The sequence below is a fragment of the Rhineura floridana genome, chromosome 3 (genome assembly GCF_030035675.1).
Source record: "Rhineura floridana isolate rRhiFlo1 chromosome 3, rRhiFlo1.hap2, whole genome shotgun sequence".
In the NCBI taxonomy this organism is placed as follows: Eukaryota; Metazoa; Chordata; class Lepidosauria; order Squamata; family Rhineuridae; genus Rhineura; species Rhineura floridana.
This window is the reverse complement of record NC_084482.1, coordinates 102,905,800-102,925,917: the sequence shown is the minus strand read 5'-3', so window position 1 is coordinate 102,925,917 and position 20,118 is coordinate 102,905,800. Positions and strand designations below refer to the sequence as shown.

At 41.6% G+C, this 20,118-nt stretch overlaps 1 protein-coding gene across 19 annotated transcripts in view; it reads right to left on the bottom strand.

The window, feature by feature from the left end:
* Nucleotides 1-20,118, bottom strand: part of JADE2 (jade family PHD finger 2) — a 220,966-nt gene that overhangs the window by 160,891 nt on the left and 39,957 nt on the right. Inside the window, exons 3-4 of one of the 19 annotated variants that reach the window (XM_061617130.1) lie at nucleotides 9,440-12,812; nucleotides 8,556-8,599 (exon numbers count right to left, since the gene is read on the bottom strand). The exons of 11 other annotated variants lie outside the window; for them this stretch is intronic. Coding sequence is in view for 2 of the 8 variants with exons in the window: in XM_061617126.1 (XP_061473110.1) it covers nucleotides 4,824-4,910 (87 nt within the window). In the remaining 6 variants the exon portion in view is untranslated. Of the gene's footprint in view, nucleotides 1-3,351; nucleotides 3,417-4,233; nucleotides 4,452-4,823; nucleotides 4,985-6,043; nucleotides 6,254-7,331; nucleotides 7,398-7,980; nucleotides 8,004-8,555; nucleotides 8,600-9,439; nucleotides 12,813-20,118 lie in introns of those variants that run through there. 7 more of the 19 variants (XM_061617129.1, XM_061617134.1, XM_061617132.1 and 4 more) reach the window with 7 other exon arrangements.

Here is a 20,118-nt window from a genome sequence, read left to right as displayed (position 1 = left end):
TCCGCACAACACAGGAAGTGGACTTTTAGCGTAGTGGCACCTACCCTTTGGAAATCCCTCCCCTTAAATATTAGACAGGTGCCATCTCTGTTGTCTTTTTGGCGCCTACTGAAGACCTTCCTCAACAAGCTTTTAAGTAGGCACCTTATCCCAGACTGCGTCTGTGTTGGAATAGCTTTTAAAGATTTTTTAAAGATTTTTTAAAAAGATGTTTTGTTTTAATATATTTTAATGTCTGTTTTTATGATGTTTTAGGGGGTTTAAGTGTTTTTGTTTGCTGCCCTGGGCTCCTTCTGGGACGAAGGGTGGGACATAAATTTAATGAATAATAATAATAATACCTGGCACAACAAAACAACCAGCACCAACACACACACACAGACACACACTTTCTGCCTTGACCAACAGGAGCTGGTAGGGCTTTAGATGTAGCAGGGACACCACAGTTCCAATTATCTCCAGGGCAGGATTAGGATTGCTCTGCCCATCAACAGAAAAGTATAGCATCGATAAGCTTTATGAACAACACATTGATCATGATTTGAAATTGGCATTTGTCAAAAAAAGTTACTCTATTTTGCTGTTGTTATGTTCAAGTCGATTACAACTCATGGCGACCCTATGAATCAGCAACCTCCAACAGCATCTGTTATAAACCACCCTGTTCAGATATTGTAAGTTCAGTTCTGTTGCTTCCTTTATGGAATCGATCCATCTCTTGTTTGGTCTTCCACTTTTTCTAAAGACAAAGTACTGTCTTTCCCAGGGCTGTGGAGTCAGAGTCGGAGTCGTGGAGTCAGACTTGGGAGCAATTTTGGGTGGAGTCGGAGTCAGAGTCAGGAGCAATTTTGGGAGGAGTTGGAAGAAATGTACCGACTCCGACTTCCAAATAAATTTTGATTGACAAGAAGCAATTTTGGGTGGAGTAAGAGTCGGAGTCAGACAGTAGAAAAATAGAGGAGTTGGAGTCGGAGTTGGACAGTAGAAAAATAGAGGAGTCGGAGTCGAAGGTTTGGCGTACCGACTCCACAGCCCTGGTCTTTCCTTCAGACAACGGGTGGACATAACACAGCAGCCACAGAAACATTTAATTTAAAACTAATTTACTAACTGAAATGACTCAGATTTTCCACTGTGCTAGCCTTTCCTAGGACATGCTGATGTTTTCTTTCTTCTACTTGAATGGCTGGTCCAAATAATGCAGCAGTGCAACTGCACAGTCACCTGATTCTCATGCATGTTTCGTTTTTATATTATTGTAGGCAAATCAGCAAAAACCCTCCTGTACTTGATCTCTTGAAAGTATCTCTTTCAAATCACAACACAATTCAACAAGCACCAAAGATACTGAATGGTTAAGTGCAAGCATTTTTTTTCTTTTAACACCCACAAAACTCTTGTAGAAATGAAAAGGTTGAATTGCCTTGGTTTCAGAATTGAACATAACATTAACCTCAAATGGCTTGATTCTCCATTGGGATTATTCCAAAAGCAAAATGGAAACTGCATGTAGTATTGTTAAGGAAAATGCCAATAATTAGTTTATAATGGCCAAAGACCCCAGTCACATTATCTACTAAAGATCATTATCTACTACAGACAGCTCTTGGTGTGGAGTTGAATATTATTAGCAAGGGAGCACAAGTGACGTTTTTTTAACATCAAATTTCTGCCCTGTAATGAGAGTTGCAAGATGTTCTGGTAGAAGAGAAAACTATTAAGAAAAGAAAGTTTGGCCCTCACAGCAGTTCGAATACTTCTGTCTGAATAGGCTATACCACAAATATCCTTGGCTCCTTTTCCTAAGAGCTAGAAATGGTTAAGACTGATGTTGTTGTCTAAGAAAATTTATTCTGGGTCAGCAGCCTAGTGTACTGATTTGTAATCTCTGGGGTGAAGTGTGACCATGTATGTTCTTAATGGTGTTTTATCACCAGTTGTTCAAATAATTAAAGGATCACAGGTGAATCTATAAAATACTCATTTACTTTCATTCAGTTTAACTCTCGTGGCATGGCTGGTATCTGACTTGCAAAAGGCTAGCTAGAAGTTATGTCAGCCTTCACATTTTGTAAGGTGGCTTTGAGCCGAGATGCATGCATTTCACCTACATTTAAACAGAGTGTGGCACTTGGATGTTGGTAGAGAGCCAGCCAAGTCTTTCTAGCCTGAGTAGCTCAAGTCACCTTTCACTTTTTCTAGATTTTGCTTTGAGGAGGTTCAAAAGAGCTCATACGCAGTACTTCCCATAATGAGTAGCGGGCTTGGGAGAAGCTGGTGGGAAGACAACTTGTAATTTTATTCAGGCATGAAAGTAAAATACAAATACTACAAATTCAAAATATATGCCTATAGTATATTACAAGTAAATGTAGAGTAAACTCTCTGAAAGGAGCATCCCAGATTTACATACATACTCTGCTTTTAAATTAAATAGTGATGGATGGTTGCTAAGAGAAGTAGAAGCTTCTTTTCTTTCTAACCTCCATCTTAACTTTTGTGCATGATTCGATTGGGAGAGAAAATGAAGTATGTACATACGTTAGTGGAAGATTTCAAATCCCATGTTTTAATGTGGTTCTGAAGACAGACCTGTTCATACACTTTATATCAGTCTTGGAAACCCCATATAAGTAGTGAGTTACAAAAGTTCCCCATCAACATGCATATGGCATCCATAACATTGGCATCAAGTGTACTCGTGAAACAATATAGATATGTAAACATACCACCCAATTTATTCTATTTTTATAGGCCAGTTTTCAAGCTAGAAGGCTTGTAGGAACTAGATGCATGCCTATATTGTGGTGGTAAACAAGCACATGAATCAAACTCCATCATGTGTAGGGGATTTCCAGACCAGTAAATGTATGAATCAACACTATCTGCTGAACAAAGTGAAATGTCTTTGTCTGGCCGTTTCTCGTCTCCCTGAAGTCAGACTTCTCAACAAGCTTCACAACAAACAGAACTATTACTAGTTCTGAGTAATAGTAACCAGGAACATTCTGCAACTGCTAGGCACAATGGAAGTGCTCTTACCTGTCTGCAAGCTTAAACATTTTTTCTTTGCACAGCAAACCTTGCTTTAACAAAGGACTACTTCACACATTACTTTTTTATAAGTGAATTGTTAATGTCCATTTGCCAGGAAACTGTGATGGACTACAGCTCTTTGTTGAGTATATACCTAAGTTTGATTTAACTTATGAAATGGTCCAAAGACTGATAGGACTCAAGTTTGGCAGAAAATATAACTCTCCAAAATCATATCATCGTCTTGGCTAAGAGATATGTACTTTGTAAAGAATGCCATCTATGGCATCTAATGCATCTTAAATGTCTTACTACCTGCACGGTAGGTCACTGAGACTGCAAAGGAGCTTGATAAGCACAAAGCTTTGTCTTTCATTTTCTCTGAAAAGAATAAAAGATTATCATCCATGGGGGAAAAAACAAAAGGGAAAAGCTTATTTAGAGAAAAAGGGGAAAGAGTAAGCAAAATGGTAGCCTATGTCTTTTCAAATATGCAGAGTCTGCAGCCACACACAGATTCTCAGTGACCCATGAAAGTGCTACACTAAGATCTATGCTGAGCCTTGCCGTCATGAGAATATTGCAACCCCTATGGATATTTATTAAGCTCATCTTCTTCCCATTTTCCTTCCAGACATCCCCTAAGGTACACTGTGAGGTTAAAAGAAATAACTCCCTAACAGGAACAATTCTATCATGGTAAATAATGCTTTTCTACTAGGAATTAGGCTATGATTTAACTACAGAAATCCTGCCTCTCAGGGAATAAAGGGTAATTTGTAAATGAAAACGGATGATTTCTCTTTCCTTCTGCCATATGTTACTGTCTGAAACTGTAATCTACAAAATCAGCAATAATACTCAAATACCACCAGCTCTAATCAGTCTCTCTCTACTCTGTCATCTTACACGTGGATGGAGATGGATCCGGTGTTTTCTTCAAATGCCTTTTAATTTGTTTGCAGTGCTTATTCTCAACAATCTTACTACTGCTCAGTGTGAACTGTAATAAATGATTCAAAGGCAGTTTTATACTTTCAATAGAGAGCTAAAATGCTCCAGAAGGCATTTTGGAAAACAAATCTTTATAGGAAGGGGGACATTTAACCCCAACAGAGACCTAATATTTAGGTCATTTAATCCTTGAAGCTTCAGCTGATAACCCAATTAAAGCTAAAGTACAAAAACATTAGCAACCTTTTCTTCTAATGTCAGGGTCCCTCTTTCCACACCCACAGCTCTTTCTGTCCACCACATTTGTTTGGAGAACATTTCCAACCCCATCTAAACAGAGCAAAGCTGAACTGCCCAGACACAGTCGGGATGCATCTTCCAATAAAAACATAATTAACAGCCTACTCTTTATAAGTCTGGGCTTGAGAAAGGTCAGTTTCCTTGAAGTCTCTATCTGCCAATGTAACATAATTGTTAAAAATGTTGCAGTAGCATTTGATTAAGCTGCTGGTGTGAAAAAAAATTAAAATAAGATTAAGATAAATGCTAATTAAACACAAAACAGGATCTGCAAAAGATGTCAGAATTCTTGCAGTTTTGCATATCTGGTTATCAGGCAATAAGACAGCTAATAAGAAAGAAAGAAAGCCCAATGCTAATCTAGGACCTTTTCTAAAACATAATGACCACTGTTGCCCTTTTAGAAATACATTCCATGTGTTTGCTGTTCTCCATCAGTATATCAGGCTGGAGGCAGTTTTAAGTTACTCTGTATTGCCAAGTGACTATATCCTAAAGGGAGAGAGCAAACAAGATAAAGCAAAGCCTTTTACCTTGCCTACAGAGCTTCCACCAGATGCCTGGTCTGCTAAGTACTGTGTGTCTATTAGCATTGGTGACCATGACAATCTGCCCACCATAGACTGGATGTGGTTTAATCACAGTATTTCTTGTCCATTTTAAACCTTTCCCTCTCCATCTCTGAAAATCAACCTTTAAATACTTCAGGGTTTTAAAGGCCTAAAACAAACCCCAGCATTGATATCGGAAGTGAAGGACAGACAGAGCGGACAAGGGCTTATTAAGAGAGACTACAAAGTCTCTCCCGACAGTCACCCACCCCCTACCCCAAATAAAGCCTAGCAGGGGAAACAGATTTGCTAAAAAGATTGGGAATGTTGTCTTTGCTGAATTTCAAGGGCCAAGCATGAAATACCGGAGTTGCTGACTATAGGACAGCTAGAAAGAAACACAGACACCCACAGAAGGTTCATTTGTCTCCAGAACCTGTAGTGCTGCTTTTGCATCAGTAATTCTTACTGCCCAAGAGCAGAGCTTGGAAAAGTTACTTTTCTGAACTACAACTCCCATCAGCCCAATCCAGTGGCCATGCTGGCTGGGGCTGATGGGAGTTGTAGTTCAAAAAAAGGAACTTTTCCAAGCTCTGCCCAAGAGACAAGCTGTTATTCCATGTTAAAAGTAGCTTGCCTCTTCTGCAATGGGAACTTCTGCTGTAAAAACAGCAGGCAAAGAGCTATCATGCAGAGTGACAAGAGCAAAGAAAGAAAGACTAAGTTCTCTTGAACTCCCTTGGGGAATGAAAGAACCAAAGGGAAGTGATCAAAGAAAGGGCGCTTAGAGAGACAGGAGGAATTCTGGAAGATGACAGCCTGAGGGATTAGGAAGGATGACATGATTAACAGTATCGAAGTGACAGAGAGCCCAAGAAGAAAGAAGATGTAGAAGAAACTCTTAGATTTGTCCAGAATACCAACATTTAGAAACCTTGGCAAGAGCAACTTCAGTAAGTGACCCAGGCAAAAACAATGCTGGAATGGGACCGGGATTAAAAACAGCAGGTTTAGACAACAGCCTCAGAAAGCAAGTTAAAAAATTAACACTGGAAGTTCCCCATAAGTACTACAGTGTAGAACCATTTCAGAAAACAAGCAGCATGCAGCAATGCTTCCCAAAAAAGCTGAACAGCCTAAGCGAAACAATGTGACTACAGTATTTGGTCCAACATTTTGCCCGACAGTAACGAGTCAGATACCTGAGAGAAGACTCAGAAGCAAAAGCTTCACAGACATAGTCCTCCCCTTGTTGTTTGTTCCCAGCATCTAATCATCAATAGGTGGTCTGCCTCTGAATGTGGAGGTTCCATTTTTAGCTTTTATGACTAATAGACACTGAGTATACCTTTCCTCTATGAATTGGTCTAATCCCATTTTAAAGCATGCTAATTGAGAAGCACATGTTGCAACTATATCATAGGAAGGAAATTTTAAGCGATACTACTTGGGTTCTGCCTCCCCTGGTCTCCAGGAAAGGATTGCTAGCTGGAATCCCAAATAGTTTTTGCTTTGCTTAAACACTACCAAGAGATTTGCACCTTGAACAAGTACCCTTTTCCCTCCACTCTCATGTTACATAGGCCACATTCAAACATCAAACTAAATTATGGCTTAGCATAAAGTGAATGAGCCACTGCGAGCCCAGCCGAGGAGCAGGAGTTCAGAAGTTCTCCCTTCTGCTTTCAGTTAACCACAGCTTCCCACATCATCTGAACTGTCGTTATCATGATCAATATTTTTTTTCAGAAACGATGTTAGCTGATCCAGACAGCACAGCAAACCACAGTTTGGCAAAAACAAAACCTTCTGAGGTTCTCAGCCATTCAGGGAAAAATGCTTTTTCCTGTGCAAGCAGGGAAACAAACCAGAAAGCTGCGTTTAACCACAGCTTCACCGTACATGCGGACCAGTAAGTACGGTTAATGCCTTCCAAACAAGCCAGGACTCAGAAGCCAGCATGAAATTATAGCTTCATATCCTGGCTTTTTTGGAAGCAGTTAAATAAGTTTAGTTAACTAAGTTTCCCAGTTTGCACAAAATGGGAAGCTATGGCTAATTATGGCTTCCTGGCTTGTTTTCCAGTCACACAAAGCAGGAGGAAAAGAGCTGGTATGCATGTTCTAGTTTATTAAACAAAGACTGGTTCATGCAAACACTAGCAGTATTACTAGTCTGTCAGAAAACATTATAGGCATTCTAGCCCAGGTCCTGAAGCCATCATGAATAGTCCTGCTGATGCAAAGCTCGAGTCCCTAGTTCTGCCAAGCCCTTAACACCAGCATCCCAAATAGCTTCAAATTCTTCATTTGTCTGACCTTAATACATTTTGATTTGCTACGGATAAACACAGAATTTGAACCTAGTTTTATTAAACTCAATTAAAAACCAGAGCATTATCAGATGGATAGAGGTTAGGTCTTCTTGTCGGGCAAAGTTACAAGTATCTATGAACAGAGATGGCGGTAAATCTGAGTATGCAACTCTTACCAATACATTCTGCAGCTAGTGAAACAAGAGTACTGGTACTAAGGTTGCCAGGTCCATGGCCTGAGACTGATCCTGTATCTTTAGGAGAAGAGAAAGTCAGCCAAGTGCAGGTGTTCTTGCAAAGCTGTAATGGGAAAAAACACAAGGTGGAATTCTCCCTTCCCCCTGCACAACTTTTAAAGATACAAGCAGACCTCTTGGAGGCCAGGCCTGACAACCAACAGGTCTTCTAGATCTTTAAACGTTGTGCAGGGGGAAGGGAGAATTCCACCTTGTGGTTTTTCTCATTTCAGTGTTGCAAGAACACCTGCACTTGGCTGACTTTCTCTTCTCCTAAAGATACAGGATCAGTCTCAGGCCATGAACCTAGCAACCCTAACTGGTACACATGACAGAAAACAACAAAGAATCCTGTGGCACCGTAGACCAAGGAGTTTACTATGGCATAGGCTCTCATGGATTGCAGTCTAATTTATCAGATGCATGAAGTGTTATCCTGAGTTACAGGTACCTATACACATTGCTGTGTGGAGGTGGTGAGGACTTGTAAATAGTGAGGTCAGAGGGATTTTTCTCATTTCAGTTTTTGCCACAAGAGACTAACACAGTACCCAAAGGTGTAGTCATCTGGGGTTCTGAGGGGTCTTACTTTTTTGGCAGCCAGGTCCCAGGAGTGTCCCTATGTCTCCAGCATCCTATGAGCCAATCACCATGAAAGGGCAGTATGTTAGCCACTGAAAAGAGTCCCAACGAGTGTCAGTTGCATACAAGACTTATAAGTTCCTACTTTAAAAAACCAAGGCAAGTTGTGGAGAGTAGAGAATTCTGTAACTGCAGAAGAAGATACAATGAATCCTGATGACAGCATCCAATCTACATCATCAAGTAGCAGCAGGAGACAAATGTGTAGACACTGAATTCAGTAATTCAAAAGAGCTCATTGACAGGAGAAAGGACAGTCAAATGATGACAGTGATAGAGAAGCAGAAAGCAATATTCAAGCCTGGGCAGATTATTCTATTTTAGAAGGTTTTATTATCTTAGAAGGGATGTGTGGCTATGAGGGGATATGGCTGTGACTATCATGAAGGGACCCTGCACTTCTGAATTTGCCACTACACTACTGCAGCTACCCCTCTGAAAACTGTTACAAGAGGGAAACAGTGGCTTGTCCTAAGATGCAGTGGAAACAAATTGGAAATGAAAGCCAGAAATCCATCCTACCAGTTTTATGTTTTAACTTGCAGGGATGACTTCCGAGGTGTACACTACAAAAACAAAAATTTCTCAACAGAATTAAATGGCAAGCTGTTTTGTTGTTATATACCTTCAAGTCAATTACACTGTATGATACATTAGTGCTCAGGGATGACACAGTTTGCAGACTCCATGTAAAAAAAAGAAAGAAAACCACAGATGGGAATCTCCAATGGAGTGAATCACCCAAATAGTTCTAATAGGGGATCAGGAGATAAAAGCTAACTCCATCTAATCTGGCTGTCTATCTGCTTATATTGTCCCATCCAAGCAGCGTCTGAACTCCCGCACCGCGAACCTCTACAAAGGAGGGGAGGTTTCATTCACAGACCAAATGTCACCAAAGTTAAGCGTGCCTCTGTAATCTCTGTTATTGTTGCAGTAAAGTGCTTTCTCTCCTCGCCCTCCCCACCATCTGGAGGCCTTTTGGCAGAGGGTGAGCTGATGAGAGGCCATGAATGAACTCGCCTAATTGATGGTCAGCTACCTGACAGTTTGAAGCCTTTCACTGCATTCACCCACCCTCTGTGCTCCCCTCCCCCCGGACTCTTCCATGCTGCAGGCACACAGGCAGTTATGATCAAGCATTAAACATCAATCACTCTGGGGTTCTTTTTGTGGCAGCAGGTGGAGCCATCTTCTGCTTGACATATGCCTCGGTGAGAATGGAATCTTGTTGTTTTGCAAGGGAGCTCCTTACCATAAAAATGAAATGTGGTGGGGGTAGTTGTTTGTTGTTGTTTTTGTTTCGTTCCCAGCTGCTACCTGGTGCAATTTATTTAATTTATTCTAAGTCACCAGGGTGGCTTTAATGGGGGTCACGGCTTCTCTGTGTTTGCACACACTCTCACCTGCTGCAGCCACCGGTGGCATCTTCTTTCCTGAGAAGTTGACACACACTGAGCGCTGTGTGCAAAGCTTTGATAACCTAGTAAGCCAGGAATGAATGAAAAACACGCAACAGTCACAGTGTATCAAAGGTCTAAGAGGACTGCGGAATCAGGAGTGAATGTTTGGGACCAATTTCTCACCAAAGTATTCACACAGACTACAGGCTTCTATTTTTCCTTCACTAAATCTTTTCCTCCCCTGCCATTCCCCCAAGCTGCCTCTTCTGCCTTTTCAGATCAGAACTGAGATAGTAGATTAGTCCTAATATTAGGCCAAATAACTATGATTGCATCCATTTCCCTGACGATGGTAGAACATGACACAGCCTGGATTTGCAGTATCTACCACCTCACTTGTTTAGTCCCCCTCTGAAGCAATAAGCCTCCATGTTCAAAGGCTAGGAAGTGTGCCACTGCTCTAGCAGCGATGCTTTCTTTCAATGTAGAACTGGAAATGTGCAGCACTATGAATTATCAACGCAGGGCACTTTAGAAGTGACAGAATGCTGTAGAAACCGCAAGTGTTGTCTGGAATGCAACCAACAGCAAATATGCTCAAACTGTAATCTGAACATTTTCCTCCTTTTGTTTTGAATTATCTGGGATTAGACTCAATCATTCTACTCAATTCTGAATTATTTATAGAACCTAAATAAAGACTAAATTGGGCAATGGTGAACTGAAGACCTGGGGGGGGGGGAGTTGCGCACTGGAAAACAAGCAATTTTCCCTTAATAGGACTGTTTATTATTTTCTTCCTTCTGCAGAAATTGACAAATTATCTTTAAAGGTCTGCTGCTTAGCAACACCAGTTCCACTGATCTACTTGGAAGATGTTAATTGCTTCGCCAAACAATGAGAACTGTTTAAAGGGATACACCTTTAATTTAATAGAAAGATAGATTGATCAGGGGGGAAATGACAGGCTAAGACTGGCATGTAGTTACAATGCGTTGCCATTTATACTGTTCACATTTCACCAATGCATGGGAAAAGGCATCGCTATCTAAATTTATTGCATGCTGTATATATCCTCACAAGAATCTGCTTTATGGATCTAGTTTATTTGGCTTTTCTCCAGCCACTGGGCAAGAGACAATCTGCTTAAGTCAAGATGAGGATGTCCCAAGCAAAATTTATGTCTTAAGAGAATGGCTTCCTTATCTTTCTGCCTTCATCTGGAGAGAAAAACAAAGTATGAAAAGGAAGGCATGTGGAAAGCAATAGCATTTGAAGCCAAGGCCAGTCTACCATGCAGCAGGGTGAAGATATGTGCTTCAGGTGCCACAATGAGGGGAAAGAAGGGGATAGATAGACATGAATTAAATGTCCAAATGGTGCAGCAAGGCCTTTTGAATTTTTGCTCCGGTGAGGTTGGGGGTACATTATTTCAGCTTTGCTTCAAGCAGTCCTGGCAGAGAAGAGGTGGCCTGGAAGTAGTGTAGCAACTTAGGAAAACATTTTGGTGACCTGTTGGGCCACAGACTTTCTCTTCAACCTTGCTTAATGGACTGCCTTCAAGTCGATTCCGACTTAAGGCAACCCTATGAATAGGGTTGTCATGGTAAGCTGTATTCAGAGGTGGTTTACCATTGCCTTCCTCTGAGGGGCAGTGACTGGTCCAAGGTCACCCAATGAGCTTCATGGCTGTGTGAGGGTTCAAACCCTGGTCTCCTAAGTCATAGTCCAGCACCTTAACCACTACACCACACTGGCTTAAAGGCAAGCAAAATGGTTAGTCACTTCTTGTAGTAGTAAACTCATTTCTGTTATTTCCATCTTGACTCACCTAAGGGCATTCTGTGGAGCCTAAAGGGAACCAGGCTCTTATACTTTTAAATCCTATTATTTTCGCTGTGAAGATGTTGCCCTCAAGCAAGTAGCTTAAGAACAGGGGATATACAGGGAAGTTCTTGAAATACCAAAACAGGACATTCAGCAGTTACCTGCGTTCTAAATCCACTGCCACCATCCACGGACAGATGGGAGAGGGAGCCGCTAGAAGTAGCACCGTCGCCAACGAGACTCCTTCGCCAGGCACCATGGAAGCCAGGGAGGCATCGTCGACCTTGCCTTCCTCCTCCAGCCCACAGCGCTTTCCTCAACGATGTCGCCACGCCTGGCTGCGGGAGGAGGAGGTGGCCTACCTGCACGAGGCTCCCCCGGCAGAGCCGCTCCTCTCTCAGCATCATGCCGCACTGGTGTGCTGGCTGGAGGCCTGCCTGAGCCGCAGGGAGCACACCGTCAGCCTCGAGCAGTTCTGCGAGGCCCTTGAGGCCCACGCCAGGCTCGCTCAAGCCACTACTGCCACTGATGGGGCAGGAGAAGGCGCAGGAGCCGGAAGGGAAGCCACAGCAGCAGCCGCCGAGGAGTGAGCCCAGAGCGAAGAGACTGGTGCCATTTGATCATCTGGGCTGGGGCAGTCGGTGGTGGCTGGACTAAAATCCACTCTGAGTAGCATGGCTTCGCTAACCCATCATCTCAGTCGTCATGGAGAAAAAGGATCTCTCCTCCAGGTCTTTCCCTCAAGATCCATTTCTTTGGACTTCTCCTGTGCCCATCCTTCTTCTCACCCTTATTTATTTATTTATGTTTTGGCTACTGCAAATTGTAAATTGTATTGTTTTATTGATGTATTGATGTATTTTATTGATGTATTTTTATATTTGTGTTTTTTTGTAAGCCACTTTGAGGGTCTTTTGGCCGAAAGGTGGAGTAGAAATAAACAACAACAACAACAACCACAATGTAGTGTTTGCCAGCAAGATAGCAGCTCAGAGCAGAGCAACTGAGAGCCAAGAAGGAAGTATCAGCATGCTTGGGGAAACCCCAAAGTTTGCAAAAGTAAAAAAAAAAAATCTTTTTTTTAAAAAAAGCTAAGGGGGCAAAAAGCCCAAATGGCCCAAGAAGGACCAAGTATGTTAAGTAGCCACAGAATGTAAAATGTAGAATGACTGACGGAACACTGAACAGAAGCACTTCTTTTAGGAGGGAGAATACACCACAACATTTTGTTGTAGGTCCCACTCATTTTCAATAGCAATACATGTAATATTTGTGTTGTATCCAAAGCTATCCCTTTGCTGATGGAAGGCTGTTTGATGAGGTTCTCATCAGCACAATGGGGAGGGTATATTTTGCCACTTTCCTCTCCATCCTGCAGCCCCCTTGTACTATTTCTATGCAATTCCAAAAAGGGAGGACTGCAGGGGAAAGGGAAATCAGCTAAAACCACTTTCCTTTGGTGTTCTGCTGCCAGAAGCCTCCGCTGGTTGATGAGCCTCCTGTCCTCTGAGGGACACCATTGGATACAATCCTTTGCCATTAAGTTCCACTGAAAGGAAGGGGATTTAAATTAGTCTCAATAAATGTGTTCCATTGGTTTCAATGGGATTTAGGCACAACTGTTTGGGACTGAGACCGCTGTACTGACTGATGGCTAAATTGCCAACCAGTTTCTCTGATAATATGTACGCTGTACAAATAATTGGTTTTGTGTAATCAATTCAGTGCTTTTCTTGGCAAACTCAGTTTGCGAATGGAGAATTCATTCACCCAGAGAATGCTCCCTGCTCCCAGAGAACCTACAGCAAACATCTGGATCTGCCAAAGCCAGTCAGAATCCCTGCATTACGAAGCTCAAGTAGTGCTGCAGGTGCCGGACTGGTAGCTCTCCTTCTGAGTTATTGGTTCTGTGTCAGCCACTGCTTTAACATGATAAACACCATCATTAACAATCAGCCCAATGAAAATATATGTCAATCCCACTCCTCTGAGCTCTTGAGACTGGCAGAGGTTAAATCAAATCACCACAATTGTGTTTCAATATGCTATTTGCAAGGTTCTTATTTATTGTCTACTCAGGAAAGTGGGCTGGTATTCTTTTTAAACACTTCTGAAGAATTAAAAGCCTTGAATCAATAGGAAGTAATAGCCACATATATTAGCCACAGACAATACAAAAGATAATCCAACCAGCATGACTGTTTACTTCTTGGAGCCCAAACAACTGATCATGGCTCTCAACTGGGGGGGGGGGTACTTTGATTGGGTGAACATGAAATCATAAGAATTACATTAAAGAAATGTTGCTGAGCAAAGTAAGTGAAATTTATTTTTCTGTGCGGAATCAGGCAAGGCTTTGCAAGAAGATGGGCCACTGATCTCTAAACGCAACTAATTCTTGGCATATTCTAACGATGCGAAGAGTCACATATGTGCTATCCAGGATGACGGATTATGGGCCATAAAGAATGCCATCTTGCTTTATAGCCATTCAGCAGCATTAGCAGAACAGCTCAGGAATGCTGATGTTTCAAAGCTATACAATATATAGCATGCATGTTCTGGAAGCTGCCGGATCCTATCTCCCTCTGTAGTTCCTGGGCTAGAAGCCGAGGCTGTCTGAGGCCTGCAGGAGATGGCTGAACTGTTCTGCCCTGTTAATCTATCTTTTCTCCTTGCTACAATTCCTATGGCTACTGCCCCTCCTTTGGTGCAACAGATGGGGCAAGAGTCCAAAGCTGGAGCAAGGACAGGAGTCTCCTTACACCAGCACTAGCTGCCTTATAGCCAATCCTATGTTCTACGCATCATGACCAGCAGTGTATAGGCTCAGGGTCTTGCAGCCTGATCTTAAGCATCTTTACTCAAAATCAGGTCTCACTGAACTAAATAGGACTTATGTCCATAGGACTGTAGCCAGGCAGACAGGGCAATCCTATGATACAGTTAAGATGGCTGCTGCTGTGCTGGAGCTCAAACCAGCGTAGGTAAATGGTATCCCCTGCTCCCCCAGTGGCAACATCAAAAACAAAACAAAAACCAGTAGGGAAAAAAAGAATGTGACGTAGCAATGACAGCACCCCGTTATTCATTCATTCATGGTACTTTATCATCAACCACCAATCCCAGTGTTGCTCTCCATGATACACCCACATCAGGCAGACATGGAAATTGACAATCAGGATGCAGCAAATGGTAGGAATGCCTTGGTATCACAGAACCCAATTCATACCCCCATCAGATACAATACGCAAGTGCACTCTGAGAGTCCATGCTATTTCTTCAACTAATGCCATGACCTAAGGTCAAAGCTCATCACCAATGTGCACCTTGTTCTAAAGAGTATTAAAATCCAGTGAATGTAGCTGGATTTCAATAGAACAGTGGACTGTGTTTTTAAGTTGCCAAGCTACAGGAAGCCAACTGGCCTACTGCTTTTTCACCTTGCCTTCATGGGCATTTGAAGTCAGACAGAATCCAGAAGAAACTGTTTGATCAATCTACAATGAACTAACTTGCCATTGCTGAAAGTATCATTATTTCTAGCCAATATTCCAAAACTGTGTCACCTCTTCTTTCTATGAGATTCTAGTACTGATCCAAAGCATGCTTACTTGAATGTAGGTTCCACTGAAAACAGTGGGATTTACTTCCAAGCTACTGTGTTCAGGAGTGGTAATCTTTCTCTTTTTAGACATCTTCACTAAACCGCAGAAATTCCTGCTTAGAACTGCTTTTAATTAGCAGATCTGTAGTTTTGCATAAATTTGCTTAATTTGAATACTTTATCAGGTGTAGATTTTGCCCATAAAGGAACAATCTGAAATAGATGTAGGTTGTGTAGTGTTCACACTGAGAGGTTTCATTAATGTGTTGGAACAATTGTTTAATGCTCAGTTTACACTGTTACAAAAGTATTAAAATGAGGCTAAGGCTTTGCTTTGCAGAATCCTGGAGTACTTACACTGAAACCACTGGGATTACCCCAGAGTAACTGACCACAGCATAACACTCCAATATGAAACCTCTGCTTTGGTTAATCTGCACTCAAGGCTAGTATAACACCCCTGCAGTTTAAACAAAACATTATGGCTCTTACGGTTGCATGGGTGTGATGGTCAGTATATCCCATACTAAACAAAACACTGAATTTCAGGATCAGTTCTAAACAAGTGTGTTTACTGACCTACAGAACTATAATTTACAGTCTTCAAACTGGGAGGAGTGGCAGATTATTTTCAGACCCACTTACATTTATATTTTGAGGAAAGCTACAATTCATACACCTGCAAAACATTCACTTATGGATGCATGTGGTGGAAAGACAGGGTGCAAATGGGATCAATGAATGATGGGCTGTAGCAAAATCAGAGCTTGGACAAGTTACCTTTTTAAACTACAACTCCCATCAGCCCCAGCCAGCAAGGCCACTGGATTGGGCTGATGGGAGTTGTAGTTCAAAAAAGTAACCTCTCCAAGCTCTGAGCAAAATGGTAGAGATCTGCTTTGTATGCAAAAGGTCCTTGCTTTAATCAACAGCATCTCGAAATAGGGTAGGGAACGTTCCCCCCTCTGGAACAATGGAAAACTGCTAACAGTCAACATAGACAGTACTGAGCTAGATGGATCAATGGTATGACTCAGTATACAACAGCTTCCTGTGTTCCACTTGCATATTCTGTCTGTGTCCAAAAGCAACAGATAATGACTGGAACTGCTCTTAAAGACAGAGCAAATGCTTTAGGCCATTCTTGGTAACTGAAGTTCCTCAACTATCAGTTTGTGATAATACTGTCTCCATAGTTCATAGGTTATATTAATGAGACAAGGTTTTCATCTCTGTAAATTTCCATAGTTGCTTGTTTGCAGCTCAGAATCCAGCCCAGCCCAAGGTTTACAAAATGTTTGGACAGTCAAAGATCAAAAGAGACAAGCAAACAGAAATCTCTAAAGTTACAACCTGCACACAATTAAGCTACTTAAAATCCACTGGTCAATGCAATTTAAGCAGCCTAAGCGTATGCAGGGCTAGCAGTCTACAATAAATACATGCAGAGGTCCATTAGAATTAGAAGTGCACAGATGCTCTGTGAACACTGAAACAAGCTGGACTACATCCCCATAAGTAGAGGCTCACTGGAGCCTACTCTAGAGGAAGCAAGGCCATTTGAGGAGCCACTTTCTTCCTGCATCTAAGATTCAATTTCATTATTCCGGTGATATGTCTAAATAAGAAAAACCTGAGGCTGATAACGGTCAGCAGTTTTGTCAGAACTCTACATGATGGTTGCAATTCCACAGCTCCCACGATGTGCTGCTTTTCACTGCCTTGGCACAAAACCACTTCTGATTCATATCCTACCACTTCACATTTTTTCTCTCCCCATCAGCCTCCTTGTAAAATCTCCTTGCTTGCTTTCTTATGACATTTTTCTATATTGATTTCAAGGCTTTTTTACTTGCCTACAAAAACTCTAGTGGCATAGCCAGTCTCGCTAGAATTCAACTGCCACTTTAAATCCCCCATCAACAGCCAATGCTCTCAAAGGCATCTATAAGATTGGTGAAGCTAGAACTGCTACATACCTAGTTTGTCTTAAAGGATCATTGGAAAATACTAGAGTTCATTTCTCTTTGGTTAACTAGTCTGTGTTTGTGTGAAATCTGCTTCTGGCTGAGATCTAACGCTTTTGATTGTGTTTTGGTCTTTAAAACTAAAACACAGAATAAAACTGCTTTTAACTAGCAGATAAGGCATTTTTTCATAAACATGCCTAATTTGAATTGCAATGCTTTGTTTTGCTTAAAGTTCAGGACCTTTTGGCAAGGAATGGAGATGTGAGTTCCAAGGCCTGCACAAACAACAACATAGAGATTTAGAGCCATGGGAATGAATTGGCTTTCATCTTAATGCTTTCAGTTAACTTGGATGTGGACTGGAACCTAGACTAGGCAACGAGGGCTGCAATCCTATACATCAGCCTTTCCCAACCAGTGTGCCTCCAGATGTTGTTGGACCACAACTCCCATCAGCCTTAGCCAGCATTGCCAATGGTCAGGAAAGATGGGAATTGTGGTCCAACAACATCTGGAGGCACACTGGTTGGGAAAGGCTACTATACATATTTACTTGGGATTAGGTTTATTTTTTATTTATTATTTATTTCTTAAACTTATATACCACCCGACTAGCAATAGCTCTCTGGGCAGTTAACATAAAATACAATAAAATTACAGAATCTGATACAACAAGCATATAAAAACTTCACAATCTAAAACCAAGCTACAAACATTTAACTAGTTCCACTAAACTCAACAAGGCTTACTTCTGAGTAGACTTGTATATGACTGCACTAGGGTTGCCAGGCTCAGGGCCTGAGAATGATTCTGTATCTTTAGAAGAGAAAATTCAGCCAAGTGCAGGTTTTCTTGCAACGCTGTAATGGGAAAAACCACAAGGTGAAATTTTCCCTTCTCCCTGCACAACTTTTAAAGATACAGAAGACCTCTTGGAGGCTGGGCCTGGCAACCAAGAGGTCTTCTGTATCTTTAAAAGTTGTGCATGGGAAAGGAGAATTTCACCTTGTGGTTTTTCCCATTACAGCGTTGCAAGAAAACCTGCACTTGGCTGAATTTTCTCTTGTCTTAAAGATACAGAATCATTCTCAGGCCCTGAGCCTGGCAACTCTAGCATACAGTCATCATTTTCATGTACAGCTATTGTATCTGGTTAACCAATACTATGGCAGCCAACAGAAACATATTTCCTAATATCCTTGATTGTGCTTTTCTATATTTATTTATTTATTTATTTTTATCCCTCCCTTCCTCCCAGCAGGAGCCTGGTCTGCTTTGTAACCAGATCCCGTGTATGAGGAACAGAGGCAGCGATATTCATTGCAACTCCACCCACATGATGCATTTCACTACGCTGTTTTAGTCCGAGAAACTTTGGCCAGCCCAATATATCCTCAGGCAGTTATAAGGAATACATTTTGTATTGCCAAAGGAAAGCCATGGCACACAAACCATGGCAAGGCTTAAGTTTGTAAACCATATTGCTGATGCATATGCAGGCCAGTGCCTATATTGTGTTGTGACTCTATATTCTCACCTTCACATAAACAAGACAACCATCTTGGTTGTTTGGAATGGACCTCAGGCTTACAGGTAGGTTTTTCCCCCCTCTAATAGCAAAACATAATGTTAAGGCAAGGAGCAGAAAGCCCAATACGCTGAATGACAGGCCGGGAAGGAATGAATCTGAAACCAGCACCAGGAATCTGAAACCAGTACCAAAAATAAATTGTTGCTGGGTGTCTTGACAATGCTGTATAATGACCTCAGTGTTGACAAAGGGCTAAGTGGAGGTTTTTCCCTCCGTGCAAAGAAGCTAGTTTTTCCAGTTGCACAGCAAATGCATATAGCTAATAACTTGTCACACTGTCTTTCATAATAAGCATACTCTTGACTTAGCAAATGACTATGTAGCACTACAGCCTTTGATTCCTTATCTCCCCTGCTTATGCTCCAAGAGGGAACACAAAGGGTATTTCAGCCCAAAGATGGAACTAGAACATAGCATGAACAGGAACAGCCCTCGATCATTCATATGGCAAGGAAATTGCTGCTATACAAGAGGGCTTCACCCTGTAAGGCAACTTATACAAAGTGATTTAAATTGGAAAATCTTAACCTCAAGCCTTCCAGAATTCAAGGCTGTTTTTTAGTGTGTTACAGCTAACAGCTCATTTAGAGAGCCAACATACAGAGTAAGAGACTAAGCTATGAATCATCAAGTCCCTGAGTATCACCTCTGCCATGACCTTGCTAGTAGGCTTAAGCAAGTAATTATCTCCCAGCCTTAATCCCCACATCTGCAGCATGGGGATAATAATAGTACTCACCCACCTTACAGGATTGTGATTAAGATTACAAGATAAGAGCCTAGATTCATAACAGAATTCATATTCATGGAATGGGGTTTTCACACCTCCACTTTCCCTCTGAAGTTAGTTCCCTGAAAATATGCTTCTGGGGACTGGGAAACCCTTGGGAATGATTTGGGATATGGTGTGGGACAGAGGTTGCTGATAGAGGGAGGTGTTAGCAGACACTACCCCCTCCCTAATGTGAAAAGAGGAGCAACTTCGGATCTAAGCCACTGTATGTGGAACACTTGAAAGAGCTAATTCTAAGAATTATTACAAAATAATTCCAAAATTCAGAAATAAAATTTCATAATGGTTAAACCGCAGTCAAGACTCACCAGTGCTATGATAGGGAAAGGTTTTAAGGCTCCACCAGGCCTTTTATTCAAACCTGTCTGTATGCTTTTGATTCATCTCTTTCTCAATAACCACACATACAGATATATCTACAATAAATAAATGCATTAAAAGCACCTGGTATGTGTGTTTTTTCTGGTTCCCACATGGCAACAAAATGCATATTTTCAGTCAAGGTTACTGTGTGTTTTCAGCCTGTGCAAAGGCATGCTTCCTGAAACATGGTATCTTGGAAAGCAATAGTTTTTACCAGAGCAATGGAGAATGACATCTCAGGCAAACAAAGAGAGAAGTTTTCCAACCTTGAGATGTCATTTGGAAGAGCCAACCAAGCTGTTTCTCCTTCAGATTGGAGCCTGGTTCTTGTGCTGGGTGCTTATGTGTCATCTACTTGCTGGGGGCCTACAGAAATATGCATAACTAACCTTTCTTGTAAAATAAGCTGCTCTTCACCAAAAATACCAGGCAGTGAAACTATAGGATGTAACTGATCTATAGAATTTTTGTGTTCTGCTATTGGGAACTGCTCTACTGAATTGTATTTTGCTGGTTTTTTTATTCTATGCC